Below are 15,016 nucleotides of genomic sequence, written 5' to 3'. Positions count from 1 at the left end.
TTCTAAGTATTTCCCACACAAGTTCTTTAAAGCAAACACCTGATCCACACATCTTCTGCCACTTCTGAAACTACACTGCTCTTCCCCAATCTGTGCATGCCTTCACCCTTTCAATCAATACCCTCCCATACAAATTCCCAGGAATATTCAGCAAACTTATGCCTCTCAAGTTCAACATTCACCTTTATCCCCTTTGCCTTTGCACAATGGCACTGAACATGCATTCCACCAATTTTCAGGCACTTCACTATGATCCATACATATAATAAATATCTTTAACACCCAATCAACAACACAGTCACCTCTTTTCTTAATAGGCTCAACAGCAATACCATCCAAACCTGCCGCCTTGCTGTACTTCATCTTCTGCAAAGCTTTCACCACCTCTTCTCTCTTAACCGAATCATTCTTCCTGATCCTCTCGCTTCGCACACCATCCTGACCAAAACACCCTACATCTGCCACTCTGTCATCAAACACATTCAACAAACCTTCAAAACAGTCTTTTCTTCATAACCTGTTATTACTTCCCCCCTTGCCCCCTTCACCGATGTTCCCATTCGTTCTTTTGTCTTACACACATTATTCACCTTAAAAAGCATCTTTTTATTTTCCCTAAAGTTTAATGATACCCTCTCACTTCTGCTCTCATTTGTCCTCTTTTTCAACGCTTGCAATTTCCTCTTGACCTCCTGTCACTTTTCCTTATAAATCTCTCCGTCATTTGTACACCTTACTGGTAAGTATCGTCCAAATGCCTCTCTTTTCTCTTTCACCAACTACTTTATTTCTTCATCCCACCACTCACTACCCTTTCTAATCTGCTTACCTCCCACCTTCTCATGCCACATAAATCTTTTGCACCTGCCATCACTGCTCCCGTATATACATCCCATTCCTCACCCACTCCCCTTATCTCATTTGCCCTCACCTTCTGCCTTTCTGTACTCAATCTCTACTGGTACTTCCTCACACAAGTCTACTTTCCAAGCTCACTTATGATCACCACTCTCTTCTCCCCAACATTTTCTCTTCTTTTTTGAAAGCCTTTACAACTATTCACTCTCGCATCCACAAGATAGTGATCAGACATCCCTCTAGCTTCCCCTTCAGCACATTGACATCAATTCTTTCTTTTATATGCCTATCAATTAACACATAATCCAATAATGCCCTCTGACCATCTCTCCTACTCACATATGCATACTTATGTATGTCTCTCTTTTTAAACCAGGTATTCCCAATCACCAGTCTTTTTTCAGCACACATATCTACATGCTCTTCACCATTTCCATTCACAATACTGAATACCCCATAATTAGACATCCCTCTAGTTTCCCCCTCAGCACATTTACATCCAAAAGTCTCTTTTACATGCCTATCAATTAACACATATCTAATAATACCCATCTTGGGCGGAGGTCTTTGCGCTCAGGAAGTTCGGTCGTGGTACCGACACTGTCAAATCAAAATGAATATTGAAATAATCTCTCTCTCTTTTATCCTAAACATCTCTGTTAACACGTGATACATTAGTTAAGTAGTGTAGTCGTTGAGATATAGCAAACGATACAGTGGTTAAAACTGTATTTAGTGCAGCTTCAGCTTCTTGAGGAGAACTTGCCCAGACAGGTGGGTGGTGCAATGACTGAACTGATGTACTTTAGCTGCTCATTCATTGTCGGATACTTAAGAAAAGATGATTAATTGTGCAATGGCCCTCAGCAGTGCGCAATCCTTTGATTTATCGTTTGAATTATTCAAGGAACCGTGACGCGTAAGAAAAATATAACTTATAATATTGAAGATGAATATAATCATTGTTTTATAAAGGATTATCATTTTTTTGATCACATTCATGAATAACATCGTTATAAAGTTTTAAAAGTAGATATTTTTGAGTGAAGAAAAATATCGATCACTAAAAAGATGATTACTAACGAGAGAGTGAATGAAATCAAAGTAATTTACTTCACTGAGGTGTTTTGGACAAAGACAGATCGAAAAGGTATATATAAAACTCGTATACGCAGTCATTTATCTATAAGTAGTATCAGCTAAAGTAAGCAAAATCCGAAATATGTAAAAAAAAAAGATCAGGAATAAAGAGCTAGGGAAAGTTAGAAAAGTTAGCTGAACTTAATCGTTTATCAAAGACCTCTTGTTTGTATCTTCAAATTATTTGAACGTGTTTAAGTGTTGCTTCTGATTAAGACAAGCAATTAGAGATAAGTCTGGTAAACGATGGATGACATCAATGTACACAGGTGTATGAGAATCCTACCTACAGTCCCACTGTGGACAACACTCTTCCTCTGGGTAGACCAGTTGGCAGTTCAGATTCATCGGAGCTGTGGTTTCGCACTCTTGCACCTCCATCAGCATACCGTCCTCGGTACAGGTGAAGGTAGTGCAAGCGTCCATCTGCCATTTGGAATTTAGGGAGTGGCTTTCTCCATTCATATCCAGACATAGTATCTCAGGAAGTTCGGTCGTGGTTGCAACGCTGCCAAATGGAAATTAGGATTGAAATATAATCTATTTCTTTAACCTGAATTTCTCTGTTTATGCATGATAATCAATAAAGCATTGTAGTCGTTGAGAACTGACAAACGACACGGTGGCTAAAATTATATCTAGTGCTGCTTCAGCTTCTTCAAAGGAAGTCGTCCAGACAAGTGGGTGGTGCAATGACTGAAGTGATATACTTTATCTGCTCATTCAATACTGGATGCTGAGAAAAGATGATTGGTTTTGCAATGGCCTTAGCAGTACCAATTCTTTGAATTTCTCGTTCAACTTATTCAAGGATCTGTGATGCATAAGAGAAATGTATTGACATATGATATTGAATTTGACTATAATCTTTGTTTTCAAAAGGAATATCATTTCTTCGATCACAAAAATGAATAACATCGTTATAGAGTTTTGAAAATGTTCAAAAGTAAAGATATCACCGAGTGAAAAAAAAACATCGGTCACTGAAATAACCTGATCAATCTTACTAGACACTGGATGAAATCAATGTAATTTACTTCACTGGGGTGTTTTGGACAAAGTCAAATCGAAATATATATAAAAAAAAAAAAAATATTTATAGTAATTTATCTATATGTGATATAAGCTAAAGTGAGCAAATCCGAAATAGATGATAAAGATTAGACAAAGATCTAGGAAAGATAAGTTAGATAAGCTGCTGAAGTTAATTGTTTATCAAGGACTTCTTATCTGTACCATCGAATTATCTGAATATGTTTAGCTGTTGTTTCTGAGTAAAACAAAAAATCAAAGATAAAGTCGGGTAAACGCTGGATGACATCCATGGCCACAGTTGCCTGAGAAACCTACCTACAGTTCCACCGTGGACAACACTCTTCCTCAGGGTAGACCAGTTGGCAGCTCTGATCCATTGGAACTGTGAATTCGCACTCCTGTACCTCCTCCAGGACACCGTCCTCCGTACAGGTGAATGTGGTACAGGGGTCCGTCTGCCAGATAGAATTTAGGGCATGGCTTCTACCATGCATATCCAAACACTCTATCTCAGGAAGTTCGGTCGTGGTAGCAACGCTGGTAATAAAAATGAATATTGAAATAGAATCTATTTCTTTTAACCTGATCTTCTGTGTTTACGCATGATAAATCATTTAAGTATTGCAATCGTTGAGATTAAGCAAACGAAACATTTGCTAAAACTGTATCTAGTGCTGCTTCAGCTTCTTGAAGGGAACTCGACCAGACAGATGGGTGGTGCAATGACTGAACTGATGTACTTCAGCTTCTCATTTATTCTCGGATACTTAAGAAAATACGATTGGTTATGCGATGGCCTTTAGCAGTGCCCAATCCTTCAATTTTTTATCAAATTATCCAAGGAACTGTAACGCATAAAAGATATAATATATACTATTGAAGAAGAATCTAATCAATGTTCTCAAAAGGATCATTATTTCTTTTTTCATATTCATAAGTTACATTATTGTAAAGTTTTAAAGGTAAAGTTAATCTTGAGTATGTGCCGAGAAAATATAGATCAATAGAATAACCTAATTAACTTCACCAGAGAATGAGTGAAATCGCTGTAACTTTCTTCAGTAGGGTGTTTGGGACAAAATTAAATTCAAAAAAGTATATATAAAGACATGAATACACGATGATTTATCTGAGCATGAGTGACCAGAGTCTGAAACAGATAAAAAAGATTAGACATAGAATTGGGGAAAAATTAGGTGAAATAATTTGGCTGAACTTAATCGTTTATGAATGACATCTGTATCGTAGAATTATCTGAACGTGTTTTGCTTTTGTGGGAATAAAACATAGTATCATTTGGTGTCTGATCTGTTTGCCGACAATTGAAACAACGGATAAGGAATACGTGTGAGATAGGAAATTGACACATAGCATGAAGACATTTCCCTCACTCTTATGTATAGAACCATCAACAAGAATCGACATCGACAAGAATCCAGGAAACGCTGGATGACATCCATTGCCACAGTTGTCTGAGAAACCTACCTACAGTTCCACCGTGGACAACACTCGTCCTCAAGGTAGACTGGTTGGCAGCTCAGATCCATTGGAGCGATGGATTTGCACTCCTGTACCTCCACCAGGACACCGTCCTTGGTACAGGTAGATGTGGTGCAGGGGTCCATCTGCCAGGTGGAATGTAGGGCGTGGCTTTTACCATGCATATCCAGACACTCTGTCTCAGGAAGTTCGGTCGTGGTAGCAACGCTGTCAAATGGAAATGAATATTGAAATAAAATCTATTTCTTTTACCCTAGTCTTCTGTGTTTACGTATGATAATCAGTTGAGATTTAGCAAACGTCACAGTGGCTAAAACTGTATGTAGTTCCGCTTCAGCTTCATGAAGGGAACTCGTCCAGACAGATGGGTGATGCAGTGACTGAACTGATGTACTTTAGCTTCTCATTTATTCTCGGATACTTAAGAAAATATGAATGTTTATGCAGTGGCCATAGCAGCAAGCAATCCTTTAATTTTTCTGTTAAATCATCCAAGGAACTGTGACATAGCAAGTACAATATATAATGTTGAAGTAGAATATGATCAATGTTCTCAAAAGGATATCTATTTCTCCGATCATATTCATCAATTACATCATTGTAAAGTTTTAAAGGTAAAGATATTCTTGAGTATGTGTGGAGAAAATATTGATTACTAAAGTTCATTAATCTCTCGAGATACTGAATGAAATCGAAGTGATTTCTTTACTGAGATGTTTGGGCGAAAGTTATGTATAAAGACATTGATACACGAGTGGTATGAGCAGGAGCGACCAAAATCTAAGATAGATGAAAATTATTCGACATGAATATTTAGGAAAAGTTAAGTAAGATAAGTTGATTGAGCTTAATCGTTTATGAATGACATCTTATTTGTATCGTCGAATTATCTGAACGTGTTTTGCTGTTATAGGAATGAAACATAGCATCATTTGTTGCCTGATCTGTTTACCGACAACTGGAGCAACGGATAATGTATAAGTCTGAGATCGGAAGCTGACACATAGCATCAAGACATTTCCCTCACTCTTGTGTAGGAAACCAACCGAATTCTGAGGTGCTCCTCTATATCTTACATGATAACATTGACAGTCTTGAACAGTTGACTCGGAGAAATATGGAGGTATGTGATAAGTTACTCAACTCTTTCAACTTTTTCAGATCTATCCGCTCTGGTGCCAATGTATATACTGGAAGTTGTATGATAGATCACATATAAATGTTAAAACACCATATCTATTTATGATAACTAGGTGGTCACGAAAGTCTGGGTCTGTCATGCATTTCTGTTCATAGATTTAGTTGTAGGAAGGATAAAACATTATCAGAAACTTAGACAGATAACCAGTATCTTTGTTAAGCTGGTGGCGCTGTGGGTTAGTGGTTGTACTGTTGTTGTTCACAATTCTTTGTATGTGGAGAAATATCTTAATTATTCTTCTGTGAACAATTATGACAGTGAACGACTTCTCTCATGAAAAAGAAAGTCTCCAAATCTCTCAATCAAATTATTAGTTTCTTTTGTAGTTGATCAATCGATCAAACTGCCCAATAAATAACGAAGAGCGAATCATCTTGCCGAATGTAAAGTGAATCATAAGTGAAATTAACGAAGGAGGGATTAACATACAATCACTGAAGTTCAATACGAAATACAAAATAGGTAACAAGAAGAGAGGTAAATAAGAAGTGAAATACAAAACTATTATTGAGAAAAGGTGAATGTCAAGACCAGTAATTTTGTCTGTGCATTGCTAGAAAAAGGAATTCGTTTACTAAGACTTTGTGTTTCTATGCAAGAAATTAAAGATAAGGCGTGTAAACACTGGATGACATCCATGGCCACAGTTGTTTGAGAAACCTACCTACAGTTCCACTGTGGACAACACTCTCCCTCAGTGTGGACCGGTTGGCAGCTCGGATCCATTGTAGAGGTGGATTCACACTCCTGCACCTCCTCCAGGACACCGTCCTCCGTACAGGTAAAGGTGGTGCAGGGATCCGTCTGCCAGGTGGAATGTAGAGCGTGGGTTCTACCACGCGTATCCCGACACTCTGTCTCAGTACCTATTAGTTTAGGTGTCGGACGGAGGCCTTTGCGCTGTGGACGTTCGGTCGTGGTAGTGACACTGTCAAGTGAAAATAAGGAGTGACATTGATTTTTTTTTTCCTTTTCCATCTGAAGTCCATTGAGAAAACACATCCTTGGCCATACACATTTATCCTCTGGAAATTTATATCACGTACTATCTGATGAGATCATGTACCCCTGAGGGGTCCATGGACTCTAGGATACGAATCATTGTTCTTAGGAGTAATGACAAAAACGTTTTCTAGAGGAACTAACGTTGTATTACAGTAGTTATGGCCACACTGGCCAGGGAACGTTGCCAAAGGTGACATCTCACCCACGGTGTGAGCACAAACTGGAGTGGCCTGGTAGCCCTCATTGTACAGACTTTATAGAGATAACTACAACATAAACGTAACATAAAACTTATAAGCATTTGACGTGACTCCCTGCGAAAGTAACTATATCTTTTTTGTATCTCTTTGTTCGATGAGAACTTACTGAATTGCTTAATCTATGATATCGTTCGGATGAAAGCATGTGTTCAGTTTCATTTTAAATGAATTTACTCTTTTGAATATCTATGAAATGCCAAGCACCTAATGTCTTATACATATAGATACATCTTCTCCTACAGTATCCGTGGACGCTTACATTTTTGAATAGTAGATTTAGGATATCTATTTAGAAAATACAGGCATTCTTTAAGGTAATTGAAGGACGTTTGGTAGAACAATAGAGTTCAGTATTACAAGTTATTCCTAAATTCCACTTCGATGGTAGATGTAAGGCTGTGATTAATGTTCATGGTGACCTAATGGAGAGAGAGAGAGGAAAAAATAGAATTATTGTACCCCCTCAACTGGCTGGACCACGCAGAACTCGGCAAGCTGCTGCGTTACATGATTACTATGTGGTCATTGGCAACTCATGGGTAGGCAGTTGTGATTACTGCTTCTTTCCCTGCTCCTCGAAGCTTTGGAACTCTCTCCCCTCTCATGTCTTTACCTGCTCCTCGAAGCTTTGGAACTCTCTCTCCTCTCATGTCTTTCCCAATAACTATGACCTGTCACATTGTATAAGGCAGGTTTTTCACTTCCGCCAGAACTCGTCAATACTTCTACCTTCTTGTACCCTTTCATTAACCTCTCTATAACCAAGGCCAAGCCTCGGTGTGGGACTTTGTCCGTGACTGGAGCCTCCAACGTGAAAAAAAAAAAAAATCAAATGAAGGATAGAATATAGAAAAATATGAGGGTATTTGATAAGCTTGGGATTTGACCATTGTTCTACACTGTCAAACAGTCAAACATTCCATTGCCAGAAAATTACAAGAATATATATATATATATATATATATATATATATATATATATATATATATATATATATATAAGACATTTGAGGAACTAACGGTGGTTCGCAGCAACACTGGCCAGGGAGTGTGGGCGGGTCGCATGGCCAGGTTGGGGCAGGTCCACAATCCACAGTGAGGCATGTCACCCCATCCTCCAGGCACGAGCAGTTGATGCATGGATCCCGGGAGTCCAGCCAGCTCTCACCTTCCTCGTGCACCTCGCCATCATCGTCCACACAACACCTGGCGAACACTGTGTGTGTTATCCAGGGAGAACCACAACCCTTTGCTCATCATGAACATCACTTCACTGATGAATTCATAAATCTAAAGGAATCGTTTGCAGGGAAACTAATTTGCATTATGATTTGATTAAGGCATTAAAAGTTGATTAGAAAGTCAGGATTCAAAATTGTGTCCACCTTCAATTAGATTGCACAGTGCATTACACTGATGAACATATCAATAGTTAATAATTTCTTTGGACATAAAGCTAATAGATGGAGAGACATATATCAATTTGGCTTTTGTGAAGAACTTACGAAATTATCCCCTAAATATATAAAGATAATATAACCTTATAGAAAAGTATGCTGAAACTAGAAAGATACTTTCATTTCTTCATATACAAGTTAATCAGCACTCCTAAGGCTGTTCTGTTGTCTGATAAAGTGAACTTGAAGGAAGTGAAAAAGAATCAAGTACAAGTGTTGCAGTATCGTCGGAAAACCTTAGCATAAGTGGTGGAGTATCGTCCTTACCCTCCCCAAAACATTGATGACGGCGTTGTAGGTGATATTGCTGGTGTTGACTGTTCACTGTTGAGAAGAGAAGGATATGGTTAACATGGGAAACACCTCGGCGACACATTCATATACTTGTAACCAGTATTCTTAATGGCTTGAGAATATTATTTTTTTACAAGCCTCCTATAGCCAATTTTCCAGATTTTAAGAATAGGATATAATCATATACCTGGTGCGCGATATAACACACATTCTCAAATATCTTGATCATGATAGCAAATTATCCATAAGTTATATATATATATATATATATATATATATATATATATATATATATATATATATATATATATATATATATATATATATATTACCAACTGTATTAAGAATATATGGTGTGGGAGGCAAGTTGTTAGAAGCAGTGAAAAGTTTTTATCGAGGACGTTAGGCATGTGTACGTGTAGGAAGAGAGGAAAGTGATTGGTTCTCAGTGAATGTAGGTTTGGGGCAGGGGTGTGTGATGTCTCCATGGTTGTTTAATTTGTTTATGGATGGGGTTGTTAGGGAGATGAATGCAATAGTTTTGGAAAGAGGGGCAAGTATGAAGTCTGTTGTGGATGAGAGAGCTTTGGAAGTGAGTCAGTTGTTGTTCGCTGATGATACAGCGCTGGTGGGGTTATTCATGTGAGAAACTGCAGAAGCTGGTGACTGAGTTTGGTAAAGTGTGTGAAAGAAGAAAGTTAAGAGTAAATGTGAATAAGAGCAAGGTTATTAGGTACAGTAGGGTTGAGGGTCAAGTCAATTGGGAGGTAAGTTTGAATGGAGAAAAACTGGAGGAAGTAAAGTGTTTTAGATATCTGGGAGTGGATCTGGCAGCGGATGGAACCATGGAAGCGGAAGTGAATCATAGGGTGGGGGAGAGGGCGAAAATCCTGGGAGCCTTGAAGAATGTGTGGAAGTCGAGAACATTATCTCGGAAAGCAAAAATGGGTATGTTTGAAGGAATAGTGGTTCCAACAATGTTGTATGGTTGCGAGGCGTGGGCTATGGATAGAGTTGTGCGCAGGAGGGTGGATGTGCTGGAAATGAGATGTTTGAGGACAATGTGTGGTGTGAGGTGGTTTGATCGAGTAAGTAATGTAAGGGTACGAGAGATGTGTGGAAATAAAGAGAGCGTGGTTGTAGCAGAAGAGGGTGTTTTGAAATGGTTTGGGCACATGGAGAGAATGAGTGAGGAAAGATTGACCAAGAGGATATATGTGTCGGAAGTGGAGGGAACGAGGAGAAGTGGGAGACCAAATTGGAGGTGGAAAGATGGAGTGAAAAAGATTTTGTGTGATCGGGGCCTGAACATGCAGGAGGGTGAAAGGAGGGCAAGGAATAGAGTGAATTGGATCGATGTGGTATACCGGGGTTGACGTGCTGTCAGTGGATTGAATCAGGGCATGTGAAGTGTCTGGGTAAACCATGGAAAGTTGTGTGGGGCCTGGAAGTGGAAAGGGAGCTATGGTTTCGGGCATTATTGCATGACAGCTAGAGACTGAGTGTGAACGAATGGGGCCTTTGTTGTCTTTTCCTAGTGCTACCTCGCACACATGAGGGGGGAGGGGGATGGTATTCCATGTGTGGCGAGGTGGCGATGGGAATGAATAAAGGCAGACAGTGTGAATTGTGTGCATGGGTATATATGCATGTGTCTGTGTGTGTATATATATGTGTACATTGAGATGTGTAGGTATGTATATTTGCGTGTGTGGTCGTGTATGTATATACATTGTGTATGGGAGTGGGTTGGACCATTTCGTCTGTTTCCTTGCGCTACCTTGCAAACGCGGGAGACAGCGACAAAGCAAAAAATTTTTTTAATTTTCCAAAAGAAGGAACAGAGAAGGGGGCCAGGTGAGGATATTCCCTCAAAGGCCCAGTCCTCTGTTCTTAACGCTACCTTGCTAATGCAGGAAATGGCGAATAGTATGAAAGAAAGAAAATATATATATATAAATGTAATGGATATGGACGAGTGCAAATCAACTCAGCACATGCAGTTTGCCCACATCGTGCCACACCATTGACCTAGAGTGCCGACAGCCTGCTATTGAAGTCATTTTGATTTCTGAATGAATGTCTTTTTATCCCAAGTGTTGTTTTACCTTGACACCAGCCATCATACCTGAGCTGCTTCCCTAGACAAACAAACGTTTGGTAACGCCGACAGTGGCTGAATTATAATTCCCCTTAGGATGATACAGTAGAGGATATGTGTACTTGTCCCCTTCCAATAGCCTCTCGGGTCAGACCTAGTGATTGAAGATTAATTCATAGTTTTCAAGATTTTTGAAGGAAAGTATTTGGTAAGATTTTCTTGGAGTGATACACCATGAAGCAGGTGTTTTTTTTGGCGAGTTGAAGAATCTAGGGCGAATTTATTGGAGGTTTGTTTGGAATTGTGATTAGAAAGACGGTTTCTGAGAGTTTAGAAATTTGGAAGAATTGTATCCTAGTGGTCTTGAGAAAAGATAGGGTTTAGGAGTTAAAGAATTTGAAAGTAATTTTGATGGGAGCTTCTTATGAATGGGTCAGTATTAGAAATCAGGAGAATAGCTGAGGGTATCTAAACTTAGGGCTCGATCGACGATCGTTCTAGAGAGTCAAACAATCACATATTCCTTAGCCAGAGATATTACAGGAGGATGTATGTAGAAAAGAACTATGGAACTAACAGTGGTTCACAGTTGGTTGGGCAACACTGGCCAGGGAGTGTGGGCGGGTCGCATGGCCAGGTTGGGGCAGGTCCACAATCCACAGTGAGGCATGTCACCCCATCCTCCAGGCAGGAGCAGTGGATGCATGGATCCCGGGAGTCCAGCCAGCTCTCACCTTCCTCGTGCACTTCGCCATCATCGTCCACACAACACCTAGCGAACACTGTGTGTGTTATCCAGGGAGAACTACAACCCTTTGCTAATCAAGAACATCACCTTCACTAATGAATTCATACATGTATCATATTTTCGTTGATTAGAAAGCTAGGATTCAAAAGTTGGTTATATCTTTATGAATCTATACAGTATTAGGTTGATAAACATATCACATATAAACACGTAATAAATACGAAAACATTTATCAAATATGAAAAAATGATATAACCTTATGGTGTTTCTGATTACGTAAGTTTACTTAGATGGAAAGGTACTTTCATCTCTTCATAAAGCTGAGCTGTTGCCTTATAAAGTGAACCAAGACGGAAGAGTCGAGTATAAGTGTTGCAGTATCGTCGGAAAACCTTAGCATAAGAGGTGGAGTATCGTCCTTACCCTCCCCAAAATATCGAAGACGGCGTTGTAGGTGATATTGCTGGTGTTGACTGTTCACTGTTGAGAAGAGAAGGATATGGTTAACATGGAAGACACCTCAGCGACACATTCATATACTCGTAACCAGGTTATCATCCTCTTACAAGCTTCCTATAGACAATATCGAGATTACAAGCATAGGATGTGATCCTATACCTGGTATGCCATATAGCACACATTTCCATATATATGATGTGTGTGTGTGTGTGTGTGTTTTCACATGCTTACCCGAATGTGTCGTCGTATTCGTGCATTACCTTAATATCGACTCGGACCTTCATATATCTAAGCTGGTGTTCAGGACAGCTTGATTCATCATCACAGTAAGACAACAGCTCACCAGAAGCGTCCTTACCTTACGGTGTCAAGTGTCACTTCGGATGTGCCCACAAACGGTTGTGTGTGTATCTCTCTAGGTACTGTTGCGCTCTCTAAAAGTTACCGTTGCTATCTCTGGGGGTTACAGTTATTATATCTGGGGTTTCTGTAATTCCTTCTGTTGTTATCTTTAGAGGTTCTGTTGTTCCTCTTGATGTAACTGTTGCTTTTCCTTTTACTGTTGTTGGTTTACTTCCGCGAGTTGTTTTTCTCAACATTTCACGTAGCGATTTTCTCTGGGCGAGTTCTCTTGTTGTCGTTTTGGGTTTCGTTATTTCCTCTGGGAGGTCTGTTGTTGTTGTCTGGGGTTCTGTTGTTTCCTCTGGGAGTTCTGTTGTTCTTTTTTGGGAACTGCTGATTTCACCGAGAGTTCTGTTGTCGTCGTCTGGGGTTCAATTCTTCTCTCTGTGGGCGCCGTTCCTAGTCTCCTATTTATCTCCTTGTTATGGTAGGAGGATAATCCCTTTATCAGACTGTTATGTGATAAGACTTTACTAGGTCGCTCGAATATCTGTTTTCTTCCCCATACCTTTGTGTATGAAGAGAAAATTTTGAAATATTGATACAGAAGATTTTATTCTAATATTGTATAGCATTTTACGATTACTGATGTTCTTCGTCAGTGGCTCTTTGAAACGTATTGTATGCAAAGACAAAAATTATCTGTATCGTCTTAGCTCTCCTTGCTTGTTATCCCAACGAGAATCAGTGACAGTCATTTTCAAGTAATGTGATCAAAGCAAACCCATTGCAACTCTGGTTATGGGTACATTAGCGGCTTGCCAAAGTGCGTAGGCTGGAGGGGCTAATGTAAGCTTGTGAAAAATTTCAAACCCCGCAACACATCTTTCCAGTACTCATACATACGTCAGGCAGGAGTGATCATATTCATTTATATCTATTACCTCAGCTGTTTCTTTCCAGGGTAGATGGACTCCGGAGCACGCTCAAAACATGCGTCTGAAGCAATTACTTACATACTCAAAGACATGTGTTTGTGGCAAGTGGTTATGACAGGGAAAGATCAAGGTGCAATTTCTAGCAGTCATGATCTACGAAAGACGACGTGAATGGCCTGGAATTACACATTGGGTTATGGAGTCACTGGAAAGGTCCTCTATCATCGCATGGAGTAAGACAAGGATCATAGACATGAAAGGAATAGTTGTGTTTGTCAAGTATGAAGAGAAATACTTTCAAAAGGAATATAAGATAGGTAAAAATCATATAACTTTCTATGATTTCCTAATATCATCGCTGAAGTGCCACTGCATGTAAGGTAATCTGACGACCCCCAGGTCAGGTCGACATAGACTTGAAGCACATACCATTACGCTGCGGTAAAGAAAACATTACATCAACGGATCACAATACAGTGCCAGACTAAAGCCCGGCGATACGATCTTTGAGCATGAAATCTCGACCCTTTGAGAATGATGGGCTAACCTTTGACCTCAGATGTAGGTTAAAGGCCAGTCCATCACACCCCAAAGGTCGTAACCTCGTCGTCAAAGACCGTGCCGTCGTATTCAAGAAGTTAGCCAGAGTTACGTCGTGGTTTGTTACCCTTATCAAAGGAACAGTAGGGCACTTGAAGGTGATACTTCAGCACTGGTGATATCACCTCCAATCTTACCTTTGGCTGCTTTATGAGCACCATTAACTACAGGAGGAATGTGCTTATGTCCCGACATACGACTGGACGTAATGGTGGGGGATGTATGTTAATGCCTATTCGTCATGCGATCATCCTGAGTAACATCCACATATCTCGCTCCAAGAGCAGAAATTCATGACAGATGATACACAAGTTTTCTCTGTGAAACTACTTTGAGGTACTACTGATACTGTGTGTGTGTGCTTTTCGGACTCACATTTCGGGACAGAAGAATGAACAGCAGGGGTCATGCAGTGTCTCTGGGTCACAGGGCCAGGTGGTGGGAGGTGGACATTCCTTCGGCTCACACTTCTCCTCACCGTCGGAGCAAGTACACTGGGTGCACGGGTCCTTGTTCCACGTCTCTCCCTCCCCATATCCTCCAGCACAATGACCCGATTCTGAGAGAAACAAATCGAATTTTTTAGAAATAAAAAAAAAAAGACCTTGAGTTTCACTTTTTGTACGTACTTTTGAAAACGTGAAAACGAAGCTTCCAAAGTAATAAAGTTCACACCAATAAATAACCACAGTTTTACGAGAGAATTTAGGAGCATAATGATAGTGGAGGGGAGTTTTTTTTTTTCGAGAGGATTGGCTTCAGTTGTCCTGATAACATGGACAAAAATCTCTCGTGTGATAAGATGGTGGTGATCTGCGCGCGTGAATGGAGTTTGTCTCATGCGGCAACTTCTGAATAGGGAGCAAATAACGCAAAGAAGTTGTAGAGACAAATCAGTAATTAAAAGATCTTAGAGAGAGAGAGAGAGAGACTCAACGAGTGCAGAAGGAAAGGATTGTAAGCATTTATAAGAGGGTCGGAGGAGGTTCTTGTGGTTCCAGTCCTTCATGTGTCAGTCTGAAAGAACTTAATAACTAATCACAGAAATATCCAAGAACAGAAGAAATTACAGACAAGTC

The 15,016-nt window shown here is 39.9% G+C and overlaps 1 protein-coding gene across 2 annotated transcripts in view; it reads right to left on the bottom strand.

Moving 5' to 3' along the window:
• LOC139765045 (kielin/chordin-like protein) overlaps positions 1 to 15,016 on the bottom strand; it is a 58,545-nt gene that overhangs the window by 42,890 nt on the left and 639 nt on the right. For both annotated transcript variants that reach the window (XM_071692127.1, XM_071692128.1), the window contains exons 2-10: positions 14,313 to 14,496; positions 12,022 to 12,078; positions 11,428 to 11,622; positions 8,723 to 8,779; positions 8,019 to 8,204; positions 6,399 to 6,662; positions 4,519 to 4,740; positions 3,349 to 3,570; positions 2,285 to 2,506 (exon numbers count right to left, since the gene is read on the bottom strand). In XM_071692127.1, the coding sequence (XP_071548228.1) occupies positions 2,285 to 2,506; positions 3,349 to 3,570; positions 4,519 to 4,740; positions 6,399 to 6,662; positions 8,019 to 8,204; positions 8,723 to 8,779; positions 11,428 to 11,622; positions 12,022 to 12,078; positions 14,313 to 14,496 (1,609 nt within the window). The remainder of the gene's footprint in view (positions 1 to 2,284; positions 2,507 to 3,348; positions 3,571 to 4,518; positions 4,741 to 6,398; positions 6,663 to 8,018; positions 8,205 to 8,722; positions 8,780 to 11,427; positions 11,623 to 12,021; positions 12,079 to 14,312; positions 14,497 to 15,016) is intronic.

Source organism: Panulirus ornatus, chromosome 52, assembly GCF_036320965.1.
Source record: "Panulirus ornatus isolate Po-2019 chromosome 52, ASM3632096v1, whole genome shotgun sequence".
Taxonomy (NCBI): Eukaryota; Metazoa; Arthropoda; class Malacostraca; order Decapoda; family Palinuridae; genus Panulirus; species Panulirus ornatus.
Note: the sequence above shows the minus strand (reverse complement) of the source record. Positions and strands in the feature narration are given on the sequence as shown.